Genomic DNA, 16,309 nt, shown 5'->3' with positions numbered 1-16,309 from the left:
CTCTAACAGGTCAGAACTAGAGACCAGAGAGAAAGACGTTGTGTGTTCAGCGTTCAGTGCTTTTGTAGCTTCTAACTGAATTTCCGATTTCACTGTTTGTACTTTCAGATCTCTGCTTTATTTTACCGTTTCGCCTTTCAGCTGCATAGAAGTTGTGTTTAGTTGCTGCTGATGAAAACCCAACATTTCCTGATTTTGCTGCTTCATAATAAAAGCTTTTAAATAACAAAATAACGGGGGACTTTTATTGTGAATACTATAGGAAATGAAATGTGTTTATCACCGTTTTACAGCCACTTCTTTGATTAACGGGTAACTGTAATGGAGACAGCCGTGCTGGGCTGATGCGCCGAGTCATGCATGTAGACACAAGAACTTGGCTTGTGTCTTGAGGAGTTGTAGCATTTATTCACAGACAGCCTAACCTGTACACACTGCTACACTCACAGCTAGTTACAGCTGACTTCCTCTCACCGTCACTCCGTCACACACACTCCCTCACTCTCTCTCTCTGTCTCTCTCTCTCTCTCTCTCTTGACCGCGAACACAGACACTCTCTAATGTTAAATACACAACCTACGCACTGAGTTATTCCTTAAAGCAGTTCACTACTTGTATAACACATCTTAGTCCTGTATTCAACATAATTGAATATCATTCTGTCATGGTGGACGTGTGAGGACCATTATCGTGACCAATCAATATCTTGTCTAACGATAAACTCATTATATCGCCCAAGCCTACTCCACATGCAGGATTTATGGGTTGAGTAGAACTCTTCATGACTTCTACTCTGACGTTGACGTGTACAATCATGTGACTGCCCCTTTAAAGTTGTTTAATTGTCATTTTCTCATTGCTCAGATTAGAAAACAGTGTTATAACTCTAAACCAAAGGAAAATAAGAGCGGGAAAGAAAACACACGTGAGGTAACTTAACAGTGATATGTTCTCAGTAAACCCACCTACTCTGGTGAAGGAGGATGTACTCCCGCCGATGCCTGCTTGTGTTCAAATGAATGCAACTGGGGCAGAGTATTCACGGAAATCTATAAATATTCCCCCAGCTCCAATGACAGCCATTGTGGTTATTTATAAATCCCATCCAGCTGAATGTGCCGAATGCTGCGTCACAATCCCAAACAATCACACAGATGCAAGGAAACCATCAGCAACTTTTTTTTTCTTTTTCAGCTCCGGCACCATGCAGAAAAATTAAACATGATTTTTAATTACAAACAAAACAATAGCTGCTTCCAAGACGGAAAAGGAGACGGCGGCGCTGTGGGCGGAGCAGAGACGACTAAATCCCAAGTCACACTGACTTCAATACGATCTCAGGGCGGGCCAGTAATGACGAGTTTCTTTAAATGCAGGGATGACACTGTTGGTGCATCGGAGATAGAGAGAAAGTACAGAATGGAAACATAAGCCGCTGACAGGTTTAATGATGTAGGGCTACGATTTGGGAGGGGACGGATACATCAGTGAGCCGGTCGACATCAAAGTGTGCCGAGATGAAATGAAGGCACAGTCAACTGAGTGGTGTGAGGCTAACTTTGCCCCGACACAGCCTGCATGCTGAGCACACACACACACACACACACACTGCCACTCCCATTCCACTTCAGAGGCAAAGCAGCGCAGCCATTTGTCAAGGGTATCGTGGATTGAGTAAACCAGCCACTCACTATGCATCTCAGCACAAAATAATACCAACGTGAGCCAGGGGCAAATTAATATTTCGTTGCATCAGGCGGTCCGTGGACGGAATTAAGCAACTTCGGACTGACGGCAGGATTTCTGTCTCCAAACAGACACACAGAAAAAGCCCTGAAAGGCAAGGTTAAAACTGCTGATTATTTCTGAGTTTATCCAGATACAGTCAGAAACTGACAGCTGTTATTTTCACCTTGACTTTTAAGACTTATTCAAATGATTGAATCCCTGTTGAACAGATGCAAAGTCATACAAAACTAAATCTAAAGAATAATAATCATAACACTGTGCATATTTTACAATCTTAAAATAGATATCTGAGACCTGGTTACAAATGCTGAACAGAGCAATATGCATTATTAATATGCACAATAAGGCATCAATAACCCAATGATAAGCAGTCAATCCTCCTTTCTGCACTCTCTGCAGAGGACCAAAGAACAACAGCAGAATGAACAGATGAGACGATTTAATCTCGCCACCAATGTCCTCATTGTAGAAGACAAATAAGTGCATTAGAGGTTGGTGTTGTGACTACCTGAGGCGACACCACAGAGGTGGTTCAGACTTCATTAAACATGCACAGCTTAGGCCTCAAGTCGAGAGCAAGGAGAAACAAAGGGGCACATTAGCATATTTGTTTTCCTAAACTAACAACAGAGAGCCACAGATGGAGATGTTGGTGGGAGGGCGGAGGTCAGAGACACATGGTGAACAAGATCACATGACTAAATGGTTGTTTAGTCGTTATGGTGACAACGCACGTCAGTGGGGCCGTAAAGTGTGATCGCGGCTCGCCGGTAGCTTGTCCTTCTCCGGAGAGGAGGGGAGTGAGGCGGAGGGACCGTCAGACCCGCTGGCCACCAACTAGGGATGCACCGGTACCGGCTCCGATACTGTGCTCATGTATTCGTACTCGCAGAACGGCTCCGCAGACCCCTGACACCTTTTACGTGGGCCAAGCCCCGCCCTGGGGGCACGACGCGGTTGGGGCGCACTAAGGACAGTCCGCCCCGGTGACACTTTGTCCACGGCCCCGGGAAGCACCTTCCCCCCCGAGCCGTTCCAAGCCGACCTAGAGCCGGTCGCGGCGCACCGCCTCGTATGCGGGACTCCCCACCCTTTAAGCCTATAAAACCTTTGAGAATCACCACAGAATGACAAGGAGACAAAGAGGTAACCGACAACCATCTACAGTATACACAGGTTACGCCAAATACACAAACAGTTTGACCACCAACTGAACAACATCTACGTACAGATATTTGACCGCTATCATTGCAACGCTGTGTTTTAATACTGTACATACAATTGAGGGACTCTGTCTGCAAGTTTGAATGAATGAAAACGGAGGCTGATGACAGCATGTGTGTCGGTGACATCAGCAGTGCAGACAGTAAGAGATCTCATCGGGACCGAACAGACTGAAACTTAACCCAGACCAGGTGTGCTCTTTGTTGGCTCTGTGCTTGAAGGCCAGATATTTCAAGTATTAGGTGGAACGTGTCGTCAGCAGCACCACAGGTTCATTGTGGCGTCTGCTATTGTAGACAGAGAGTGGATGAAACCCAAGAGAGGGAGACAGTGACATCAGTCTCAACAACAAACTGACTAAGAAAAGAGAGCGAGATGAACTTGATATTGAGGTTTACAGAAAAGTCTTCTGCACAGATCACTGCCTTGTTTCTGATTCACACCATCTAATGGAGCACAAACTGGACATCTATCCACTGGGGAGAGACCATATCGACAAACACAGCAGCCAAAAACAACCAGCCTGACATCAGATGTTGGAAGGCTTTGAAAGCCTGCAGTTACCCTCGCTGAGCTTTCATTAAAAAGGCAAAAAAAAGATCTAACAGAGAACACCAGATCAAAAGGAGAAGCAGACCACAATGAAAAACGAACATATTGTCTTCCAATACGTGACTGGAATTTCTGAGGAGGGTTTCTTTTTCCAAACTCAAAATGACTGTGTTTTTCTAGCCTGGCTTCCTGAGACATATGCTGTCGATAACGTTACGTTAACAAGGAGTCAAAACTCCGCAGCGGCTCAAATCATGTTACTAATGTTAACCACTTAATTACCTACTTACTCCTCCTCATCCCCTACATGGGTAATAAGGCTGCGATGACATCTCTCCATCACATTGTGTCCGTGGCAACAGACGGCTCCTCTCCCCATGACAGCAGCATCTTGTCCTGCAGCTCCAACTAAGATGCACTAGCTAGCAGGGCTGGTTCTAGCTTTTTAGGAGCCCTATGTAAAATCTTGTTATTTGACCAAATGCTACTTTTGACACATAAAAAAAATATTTTTAAAAATATAAAAATACATATTTTTATGTGTAAAAAAAAAAGAAAAGAAAAATTAACTTAGCTACATTGTTAACATCAAATTATAAATGCAAATTATAAATACATTTTAAAAAATTAAAAATGACTTTATTAGATAGATTATACATATATGAATAAAATAAAATCACATTTGATGTTTTATTTACATTAAAGGTCACTTTAAATGATTGATTAATGATAATTCAGAAAAACAAAGATATTAATTTCGGGACAGTTCTGGGAGGATGGTGAAAAGCTGAGAGCCCTCGTAGTGCCGCTACTCGGTCATGATCTTCATCAGCAGATGGAGTTTGTCCAGTTGTCATAATTGTAGATGTTTAAATTTCCCCTTTTTTTTACAACTACAGGCTTAAAGCTAACATTCAAAGTATATTTCTACGATATTTTCATCCTTTGCATTGTAATCTTATGAACGCTGCTCTGTCAGAAACATGGCTCATTTCAATCCAGTAACTAGTCCAGTTGATTGTTTTACAACTTGGTTAGAAATGTTACGGGTGTCCAATGACTGGATGGAAGACTGAACTGTTTCTACACAGAATTAAGTTTCTCTCTATGAAGCATCTTTGAGCTCACTGTTTTGGTTTTACGGCTCACAGCTTCACGGCTCTCATCAACCATGTTTCCAGCTGCAGCAAAAACTCTGATGAACCCCACAGAACGCTACCGGTCCAGCACCAAACATCGGACAACGTTTGCAACTAGCTGGTGAGCTAGTGGAGAATTTAGCAAATAAAGAGCCAGATATTTTCAGGAGATGTTGCAGATCAAAACTGAGCAAAACGGAGGGTGAATGTTGGTTTGTCGGGTGTCCAGAAACACGACTCTAAATGAAAGCTAATGTTGCTTGGTGTTTACTGGGCGAGTAAACGGGCAACTGTTTACTAGCACACTAGCTATACTGGACCAAATGGCCAACAAAATCAATTAATGCAGCTTTAAAGGAATAGTCCTCCCCAAATTCAAAAATATAGATTTGTTCTCTAGTGCTATACATAAATCTAGATTGTTTTCTTGGGAGTTTGCTGAGTGTTGGAGATGTCGGCCGCAGAGATGTCTGCCTTTTCTTGAACATGATGGAACTAGATGTCACTCGGCTTGTGGTGCTCAAAATACATTTGAAAAACACAAATCATAACCCGGTTACTCAAGATAAATATAGGAGTGTATTTTCTTTTCACATAACTACACTCACCAACCGTATCACCGAGCAAAGTGAAGCTTGCATCCTGTATAATCGACACCGTTAGCTCACCTAGCACCACTGAGCTAGCTAACGTTACAGCTCAGCCGAGGAGGATGCCATTAATGTTGACATCTGGCGCGCTGTCACAAGACTCTCGTCCATGAGTAGATGCACGTTTCCTTCAGTGATACGGTTGGTGAGTGTAGTTTGGTAGAAAAAAAATAGTTCCTACATGAAACAGCTCACAACAATGTCTGTAGATTATCGTGAGTTGATTATGATTTATGGAAAGAGACATCGCCGTTGAGTTTTATAAATGTATTTTTTCCGCTTTGAGCACCGACAGATATCCAGCCGATATCTCCAACACTCGGTAACTCACACCAAAACAATCTAGACTGATAAACAGCACTACAGGTAAGAGGGGAAATATGCATTTTTGATTTTGGGGGTGAACTAACCTTCAATATAAGTCCATTCTACTGAAGTGCCACAGCGAAATGAAACCAATGCTTTCTGTGATCTCACAGTTTGATTCAACATAAATCCTTTAATAAAAATTCTTTAATAAAAGTGAAGTGTAATAATGTTCAGTAAAGAGCAGGATCACCATGAATCCACACGTCCAAGAGCAGGAGAAGTCCAGAAGAGGAGAGTGTTCTTATCTCTTAATGTTACCCCTTCTTTCCTGCTGCTGACACATTTAATCTCACATCTGCCACATATAAAAACTCAGTAATCTGTCTCTAAAGCTGCTCCACTGTACAGCGACACATCGCTTCACAGTGGGATTCTTTACCTGCGGCGCTGTGTCACTTCCTCCGTGCCTCTCGGGGGGTTTAACATAATTGCATTCATTATCCAATCTACACACCTACCTCCTATTGTAAGTTTCAGCTTGACCCAAACGTCATTCAGAACACAACTCCCCGGCCGATTGTAATTGATGTGCACTTGTTCTTCATGTTCTCTGTCAAATACGTCCTAATAGAGCGGGACAGCTCAAGACCTCACTGTAATCACAACTGTTTAGCGCTCCTTCTTTGTACTCTCTTCATCTCCACGGCTAATTACAATCAATAAACATGGTGAACAAACACGACTCATTAGGGCATTCACTATCTCCTTCCTCCCCTGGCAAAAGCCGACAGAGCGAGTATCTCTTTCCCCCCCACAAACCTGCTCTCAAGCTCCGAGCTGGATACTCGATAGATACAGCGAGCACGGCGTCAAGAATAAAACCCCTTTGAAATTGCCATGAAGCTTTTGAAGCCTACGTCCCACTGCTCGACGCTCTCAGGGTTTTCATCTCTCCCCATCTCTCCTCATTTGCCGAGGAGCTCTCAGGGCCTCGCTGAGCAGCTGTAATGAACTCCGAGGAAAAAAAGGACACGGAGAGCCAGGCGGGGCTGTACTGTACTGTATGTGCCCGCAAGATGCTTTATGCAAACACCCCTGCTCGCAATAATCTGCACAGCTGTAGCGGCCGCGGCGAAAGCTCGTCACTCATTTTTCTAAGATATCCTTCAAATATTTCAGCAAGTAAACATGAAAGATGGAGAGAAGAGATATGAGATATCATCCACAGGGGTCTGTTCTGCCAGCTCAATCCCAGAAAGTAGTCCGTTCCCCTACTGCGCTTCTACTTCCTGTCTGCGGTTGTGATGAGTGTTGTTCATTTTCTATGTGAGCGGATTTGGAGGCTGAGGAGGCCACCTACCAGCTCGTGCGCAGGAGGTGGTGGAAGGCTTCACAAGGAAAAAAGGAAAAGACTGACAAACAAAGAAGCAGTCAACAGCAGCGTGGGGAACGGCGGGGTCAGAGACGTGATGTTTCATCGGGCTGATAAACAGAGTGAAGCTGTAGACTAGCGTCAGGACAGAAACTGGGGTGATGAGATAGACTGAAAATGGAAATGGAAATAGAAAGTCTTGATGGAGTAGGGGTGTCACGATTTCAATCCTAAATCGCAAATCGATCGAAATAAGCTTTCGATCTCGATCATCAAAAACACAAGCATGATCGGCGGTTATTATATTCCATTGACCCCCTGACAGCGATCCATTACTGATGAGCTCTGAAAAAGGACTGGAAAAGAGCCGTCATCTGTAGCTGCTGTAATCCTGTAAAAACGTCTACCAATCACTGCCTCACGGTCCGATTGGAAAGAACCAATTAGATGCCTCCCTGCCTCCCTGCTCATACTCTACCCTTGGCGTGCACCAGCATGAAACCGAACTGCGTCGGAAGGGGTAGCGTTGTTGAGTTGAGGTCGTCTGTGAAGTAGTTACGATGCGGCGGTGCTCGTTCATGTGTGTGTGTGCTGGGGGGCGCTGCCTTGGAAGGAGCCCTGAGGGGAGGGGGGGTGGCAGGGGTTTAGATGGAGCTCCTGAGGCGATGTTACTTTCAAACATCGTCGACCCTACCTTTGAAATATTCAGTCCAGCACTCGTGACTAGGCAGGCATGATGGGAAATGTGGGCCGTCCCTGTCGCTACGATACTCAGGCCACTTCCTGCATGAATTATCGTTTTGCTTTTTTTACAGAAATAAAACTCATTCAGTTTATTTTGGCGTATCAGCGGCGTGTTATCAATTCATAGTCGGACGACGGATGCTACAAACTGAAAGTGAAAGTGTCTGCTGTGTACGGAGTCTCAGCTCAGAGCAACAGGAGTCAGATGTCAGATTTAATCCCAATGCCCCAATAAGGGCCCGTATTTTTGTAGACTACAGCACACCTGTAATAAAAAGGGAGTTCAGATCTCTTTTTAAAGAAGAATTTTAAAGTGTAAATGACAGTTGTCAGGGTATAAAACCAATGACCTGTTGAGCTCTATGAATCAAGACTCCATAGTCCAGTAATGGTTTGTTTAAATCAAAAATCGAACTGTGGATTTGGAGAATCGTGACACCTCTATGATGGAGAAAAGGTGAAAGGTTCAATAAAAAAACTCTTTGATTTACCCAGAAGATGCAGACTTCCATTTGCGACAGGGGTAACTTCTTCTACATGGAGGGGCAATAAGGGTTAGAGGGATCTCTGAGACTTCTACGGGCAATGAGGCGTGTCGCCTGCAACATAAAAAGAAAAGAGGCACGTTGAAGCAGTTGCACATTTCATCAAGAAAATACAGCAGTTTGTTTTCATTCCAAAATCAGACAGCAAGTGATGCACAGACGACGGCATGTTTCAGCTGCAGTATGAATGTACGGTACTCCAGAGAGGAGGTCCGTCAGCACGCTGACTCCCACTGAGCTCAACGCATTTTGGCAGAAAGAGAGATTACGTTTGTCCACTGCCCGCAGCTTTTTAATGCCTTCAAATCAGGGCCGGGAACTCTCATATATGCATTATCACAATGGGCTGAATCAGCACACAGAGCTCGGTGTCAGGTAGGGAGGAGAGGGAGGAGGAGGAGGAGGAGGAGATGCAGGAGATGAGACATGATCAGAGTGTAATGTGAGACGACAACAGAGGCTGTGGAGAACAGATATGAACAGGAAGGAAGCACAAGACAAGAGGAAGCAGAGGAGAATTACTCTGTTATCTAACTTGTTAGCATAACGACCTTCCTGGGTCAAATCTTTGAAGTTCCAGTACAGGAATTACCCACAACACGTGTGATCATAATTTAACAGGTAAATTACAACACAGACAGGTAAAGCTGTATAAAGGGCAGATATTTTAGTTAGGGACTTTTTCTCAACTTTGTTTGGGACAGATGTTACACAAATAAGTTGAAATGCTTCCATGAGCAGGGAGCAGAGGGGAGGGAGTGGCCGTCAGGGTGAACGGAGGACTGGCCATAAATAAACCAGCTATATATCTCTCCTCTTGGTGCCTAATTGCTGCAGCTGGCTGAGTAATGGAAGACGCAGCCCCTTGTTATTGAACCATCCCCTCAGCGAGCACTGGTGCCGACTGCTACGCGACGTAATGTGCTGCCTCTGGACGACTTTGACCTCCTCGCAAAGTGTCTTTCCCAACATTCCTGTTCTGTGTTCTTTCCTGGGAAAAAAAAAAGACTTTGCAAAGTCATTCTCCTCACATTGATTTCTTCTTTCCGTTCTCGTCTAACAGCAGCAATACCAGCGTTTGTGTCTGATCGGCACACGAGCATCAAAACAATCCCACACAGATACGAAGCATGTTGTGCTGTACGTCCGACCGGCCATACGTCATCCAGAACAGGCTCTCATGGCCACGCCCCTTTTAGGGGAAAACCAATCCTGTGTCCCTCATAGACGGTAACAGAGTCAACAGAAGAAGTTGAAACATGTCTCCAAACTTCTACTTTAAACAAACCGCTAAATTAATGCTGTGCTGAAGAGTTGCTGTGTAGTTGGTTGCACCAACAATAAATCCTAAAATGATCTCTGATCTGTTCCCCTGCCGTGTCCGAAAAAAAGATATAATAGAGGGTCTTTATGGCTCCAAGCTGTAGACCAGACCAGCATGGTCTTTATTAGGGATGCACCGATACCGATACCAGTATCGGGTATTGGTTCCGATACTGTGCTCATGTACTCGTACTCGCAAAACGGCTCCGATGCAACGGCAACGATACCACTTTACGGTGGTGCGCCCGAGTGGCGTCATCTCTGAGGCTTAATAGTCATAACGTCTCCAAACTAAATCTCAGCCTGGAGATCAAACAGTTGATTATTAACACGTCGGTTATTAACAGACGACACTCAGCCTAACGGGATTCAATCAGACATGTAGAGATGTCTGGATCAGTAATATCCTCCACTGTGTTGGACAGGGGAAGACATTTCGGCATCTCTAACGCTCAGGTTCAGGCAAGGTCGCAAATAATTATTAGACGTGTATAAAACAAACGTTTGTATAACAAGAGATGAATGCATACAAACGTTTTCTATCCCCCAAAAGGGGGCGCGGCCTTGACTTTTTGCAAAGTCCCCGTATGTGACGGTGTGATGCAGGCAGCAGCAGCGCTGGTGCAAAACAGAAACCCAGATGCTCACATCTGTGTGGGACTTTACCGCCCGTCTTCTGGGAATTAAGGAGCCTTTTAAGTTGGTCTTGATGAACTCATAAACCTTCACGGTGGACAGCCGAGGGAGCACTAACTTCAGGAGGGTTGGTAAAGGCTGATATAAAAAGGAGCATTAAAGAGATGGCTCTGATTAGCCTGAGATAAGAAGAACAGGACAGGACTGGATGAGGAATAACAACGACGGATGAGGAGTTTTGGAGAGGAACGCTCGGTTTAGTGTGATCAGACACTCTCGCCAACAGTTACTGGCACTTTGGCCGACCCCTCCAAGAGGCCCCAGTTAGTTTTATCTTTCTGATTTATGAGGATAGTACAGGCAATGTTTGCTTTTTTTTAACTACCACATCATATTTTTGAGTATATTTTGTAAATTTTTCCCTTTTTGAATGTTCCATGAAAGAATTGCTCCCTAGTGAAATACTTTAAAGTAATAATCTGCAGCATTTTCACATTAATAAATTGTAGTTTTGCTCGACTACTTTCACAATCAAACACTGCATGAACTTACAAACACTCCAATAAGTGGTTACAACCATATATAGCTGCAATATGAATGTAACTTAAAAGCAAACGTAGCACTTGCAGATTAATATATTAAATATTAATGTTAGTTTTGATTATATTTCTTTATATAACTGTATTATTTATGTGTATCATTTTTACCAGCTCCTTTTTAAAATAAATATCAACATCTAAAAATAAAAGTATCAGTCCTCAATTTAACACGTTTATTAAATGTAGAAATTATCAATAACCACCTTTTTGTACATTAATTGACATCACCCACACCATGCAGATGGTTAATGGATAAGGCTAGCTTTTTTCTAGAGTTGAAAAGACCAAAAACAACAATTAGTTAGTCCGTCCACTACAGATAAACAGAGAATCCTTAACTACAGGTCACTAATATGTAGTTTCATTTAAAAATCCTCAGCAATTTCCTATTACATTTGGGGAATGAAGTTTTTAACAAATGCTATCAAACAGGAGTAAATGGTGCATTTGTTGGGGACTATTTTCATTTCATTAATACAGATGTGTTGCTCTGGTGAGTATTTACAGCAGAAGGACGGTGGATGTGGGATTGTACACACAATACTTGTTAGTAGAATCAATTCATTGTTGGTTTCAGCCCGTTCTCATTCCCAACCCGTCAAATACGGCAGCTTGCTGAGTGGGGTCTGAGAAGTGAAGCCGATGCTGAAGTGCCTTAAACCTTCATCCTGTCTAGCAGCCAACAGGGGGCGACTCCTCTGGTTGTATAGAAGTCTCTGAGAACATGAGTCTACTTCTCTCTTGATTTATGACCTCAGTAAACATTGTAAACATGAGTTTATGGTCTCAATCTCTAGTTTCAAGTCTTCTTCAATACAGCATGATGTTCATTTAGTAAATGATGGTCCCATTTAGAGTCAAATAGACCATAAAGCAGAGGATGCTTTAGGGCGGGGCTACCTGCTGATTGACAGGTTGCTACCACGGAGTTGTCCGGTCTGGGAGCTGTCTCTGTTTTCATCTTACAACTTTAACCCTTTCACAGTGTGTTTACAGTTCATGAAAGTTAACTAACATTTTTGGTCGCCTAATAACGTCTTATTCAGCGTTCAGTTGCACTTAGCTCCACCTTCTTGTTTAACTTCTGGTTGAAAAAAACAAGATGCGACGGCCAAAATGCCGAACTCAAGGCTTCAAAACGGCAGTCCATAAACCAATGGGTGACGTCACCGTGACTACGTCCACTTCTTATATACAGTCTATGCCTTAAGCATTAAACTATGACGCTCTAGCCGTAGTCATGGTGGGAGTAAAGGAGGAAGTATTATAAAGAGCGTTATAGTCGAGGTCGGGGTGGATGTTTGTGTCCAGAAACCAGGAGACGGACGTTTGTGTCCCATGTGAAACCAAAAGTCAACGTTGACTCATTTTAAGTTAGGTAGAGGTACTACAACACTTACATTACGCATCCTACTTAACTACGTGACAAACATAATTATTTTAACCCAAACCACGATCTTTTCCTAAACCTAAACAAGTTGTTTCCTGTGGAAATGGAAGTTTATTTTGGAAAGAATGTGTATGCAGGTAACGAATGCAAAACTGACACTAGAGGGGTAACTAAAGCAGAGCATCAAAGTTTAAAGCGTAGGGCCATTGACCGAGCTGCCATATTTGATGTGTATTTCATGTTGCTTCATTTGTATCTCATGTACTATTTTAGTTTTAAGTATAGTTTTAAGAAATCTAGGAATACATTTTGCAAGACAGTAACCGTTTTTCTTCACTTTTACTTTTGACAATTATGATTCCATGCATATAGTTTAAAGGAATGAGGCTGTTTCAGGGTGGCATGAAATGAAACATCACGAATCTCCTGAAATGAACTTGCGGCGGTGTTAACCACAACAGCTAAACTTTAATTAACTGCTCATCCAAATTACAGCACATTCAAATTACAGCCACTTTTACATCACTGCAGTAATCAGGGAGCGGCGCACCAACAGGAACAGAGCGAGACAGAAAGGGCACACAGTATGTGCTGTCACGGCGTCACTTTAAAATATTCACACTAGATATATATATATATAAGCAGTGCTAAACATCCAAATGTTTGCTGGTTGATGATAAGTATGTTTGAAATAACTTGATGTCACAAATAGTTGCCCTCTAAAATGTAAATGTTAAACCCTTGAACTCATTGCGATGTGATGCAGCTTGTGATGGGAAGACCCTGCATCAACTGGAACTCTAACAGCAGCATGCCATACGGATAAACGTGCCCCAAGGACAAACGGGTTGTGCTCTTTTGCGACCCAGAGCTGCCAGTAATAATCTCTCATCCATGGAGGTTAAGTCCTGGATGGAGATTTCCCACTGCCTGCCATATAAGCTTGGTGTTATCACTGGAGTGCAGGTTCTCTGCTTACATAAAGCCAATCTCTAAACACTCCGGCTCCCAAAACTTCTAAACTGTCGGAGGGCTGGCAAAGTGGTTTCAAGGACTAATTGAGCTTAATAATGGTGCTTATGCTGGAAAACACACACACACACACACACACACACACACACACACACACACACACACACACACAGAGAGAGTCAGTACAGACGCACTGTGTCTGCTGTTATTACAAGTTCTCAAAATAACGATGAGCTCAAGTTTAGTGTTGTTAAGTAAAGCAGATCTACTGTAACTATTAAAGGGGACACAACATCTGGGTATCTGGAGTTCCTACCAACCCACAAACTGTGAAATAAGAAGACCCAGTCAGTTTTTTGTGGGCTGCTTAGATCAGAAAACATGTGATTCAACTTCCATTCAACTTCCTATGTCACGAGCAGGCTCATTAGAATATATCACCCTCAGCTTCAGAACTACCTTTGCAAAGGTGCGCCATATTTTTCTCACAAGCCAATCAGAGCAGACTGGGCCTTTTCAGGAGGCGGTCTTAAAGAGACGGACGCTAAAACGGAGCGTTTCAGACAGAGGGTGAATACAGGTATATTCAGTTCAAGTAGAAACCCAAAATACAAGTATGAACCTGAAAATATCCTTTAAGTAAATGATGTAAAGTATTTAGGGCTGTCAAAGTATAGCCATAATAACGCGACTACTTGGCAACTTTCTTCGCTGACGACACAGAGATACCATGTGATTCCAACGTTGTTATACTATTGACTCACAAGCCTTGTTAGACGTGCGAACCAAACATCAGATATCTTCCACAGAGATGAACAAAACATTCATTTTGAACCTGTCAAAATGTTTTAAATGATTAATTCACAATAAATATATATATATATATATATATATATATATATCAGTAAAAGCTATACTTTTATTCAGCACTTTTCTGAAATAATAATAAAAATAATAAAATAATATTCGTCTACATAAAATGTTACCAATAAGACCTTTAAAGTTATGCATAATTAAGGGAGTGGCCACTTTGAGTGACAGCTGGGTGCTGTTACGTCTAGCCGCTAGTTTGGCCGTGTTTGTGGTATTGGCGTCTTTTGGAGGAATTTTCGTGCATATATTGTGTGGTTAATTAATTTACAAGCAGACCGTCCAAGAAGTCTGTCCAGTTTTTTCAGTTAGTGAAATTCTAGTATTATTTTATTTCTATGTTAGCACTAATTAGCAGGTATCGGTGTCTGCGCTCACCGTACCTGGTTTGTTAGCTCGTTGTACTAAAAAACACTCTAAGGAGCGACTGTTCATTTTTAACGTGAGCCAGCTCTCTCCATATTGTTTCCTAATAGGAGGTGGTCAGGTGGTGGCGCTAATCGGCAAATTTGGTATGCCTCTATAAATCTGGACCTTTATACTTGCAGTTGTGAAATTAGAATAGTGTCACGATGAGGTCATGACCCTTCCTTCTTTTCTATATTCCTTGAGGAAGGCGGGTCAGGTTTCGGAAGCGATGGTGTTGGTGATGAGTCAATACTGTACTCTCTCTCTCTCTCTCTTAATCAGCACAGGACAACAAGGTCAGCTCATCTGAAACACAGTCGTGTGTCTCTGCACCGCGGACGCTCCAGCACCATCCATCAGGGCTCAGAGCGAACCAGAAGCAGCTTCCAGACGAGGGAGAGATAAACACAAACACAGGGAGTGTCTGAGCCTCGCTGCAACACACAGCACTAAGCTAGTGAGCGTGAGAACTTCTTTTTTTTTTCTATTGACACAAATCCCAGGGACAAAAACACCCCCACCTCTTTACTTCCTCACGATGGATGAGTAGCGTGTACTGCCGTCAGTTACGTAACACGGAGTCTGCCGTGTACTGTACTTCTCAAAAAGCGGGTTTAAGCGGTTTTGCTTTATATAATGTGGAAATCCAAATCTTCCTCTTTTCGCTAGATAGGCTGCATCGTGTCCTAGACTCTGTAAGCACGCCTGCTCATGGTGTTACTTAACAAAGAGAGGGACATATTGGTCCAGTGTTGGAGATCAGAAGCTATTCTGTTCCACATTTGTCTGTTTTCTTCAAATATTCCAGGAAAAATCAAGAAACAACCAGCTGAAACATTATCAGAGGGCATTATTGAGTCCTGAAAGTTGCCGTGCACCGATGATGACGAGATCAAACCGTTATTTTCTCCAAAGAAGAAAATGACGTGCAAGTGGTGATCTGAGAGAATTAAACATTTCCCGACAATATCATGTTGACAGAATCCAATTAACCTTTGCTGCTCCAGTGTGAGGCCTTAGGAAATCAGCTTTCCTGTAGCGCCCCGCCCTCTATCATTCTCTCCATCTCATTTCTCTCATCAGCATCACATCAGTGAAGTCTAGAGGGAGAGTTATTTATAAGCTCCAGTAGTAAATACAAAGATTTCATTATTGATGGTGCCCACTGCTCAGCTCATGACGAGGCTTACCTAAAAACATGAAGGCTACCTAACGGAGAATTATTGCAGTTTATCACACCTTTGAGTGCTGGGATGTGCTTTATAAGGAAGGCTTTGTGTTCAATTGGGCCACTTCGTTGCGCTGTGCATTGCCATCATCACCACCACCACCACCACCACCACCACCACAGGCTCAACGAACCACTTCTCAGTGGCCTATATCTCCTTATCCCTCAGGAGCAGATCAAGGAATGTAGAAACAAACACAGGCCTTGGAACACATGAGCATAATCAGGAACGTGGGCCCGTCTGGCTCCACAATTCCTGAAGGATAGGCTAACATACTGGAACGCTCAACAAAACAGTATGTGGCAAAGTGTCAACCGCTGATTCTTCTTTTGTCTATAAACTGCTAATTTGTTTCTGAAGGAAAATGTAAAGGCTGGATGGATTACAATCACTGGCCAGATTGTTTTCTAGTCTAGGAAGTGTGACATCCTTTTGGGCTTAGTAACAACCAGGGCTGTCCTCAGACAAAGAAGTTCTTAGTCGACTATAGGGATGCACCGATACCGATACTGTGCTCATGTACTCGTACTCGCAAAACGGCTCCGTGACGTTAACCTCTCGTCATCATCTTTCAGATCCTATCGCACTTGCTCACGCT

At 43.1% G+C, this 16,309-nt stretch overlaps 1 protein-coding gene across 8 annotated transcripts in view; it reads right to left on the bottom strand.

The window, feature by feature from the left end:
- iqsec1b (IQ motif and Sec7 domain ArfGEF 1b) overlaps positions 1-16,309 on the bottom strand; it is a 224,462-nt gene that overhangs the window by 142,723 nt on the left and 65,430 nt on the right. For 6 of the 8 annotated variants that reach the window (XM_074629384.1, XM_074629560.1, XM_074629470.1 and 3 more), the window contains one exon: positions 8,231-8,338. The exons of the other annotated variants lie outside the window; for them this stretch is intronic. In XM_074629384.1, coding sequence (XP_074485485.1) covers positions 8,231-8,338 — 108 coding nt within the window. The remainder of the gene's footprint in view (positions 1-8,230; positions 8,339-16,309) is intronic. 8 annotated transcript variants of the gene reach the window in all.

The sequence above is a fragment of the Sebastes fasciatus genome, chromosome 1, assembly GCF_043250625.1.
Source record: "Sebastes fasciatus isolate fSebFas1 chromosome 1, fSebFas1.pri, whole genome shotgun sequence".
In the NCBI taxonomy this organism is placed as follows: domain Eukaryota; kingdom Metazoa; phylum Chordata; class Actinopteri; order Perciformes; family Sebastidae; genus Sebastes; species Sebastes fasciatus.
This window is presented reverse-complemented; position numbering and strand designations above follow the sequence as displayed.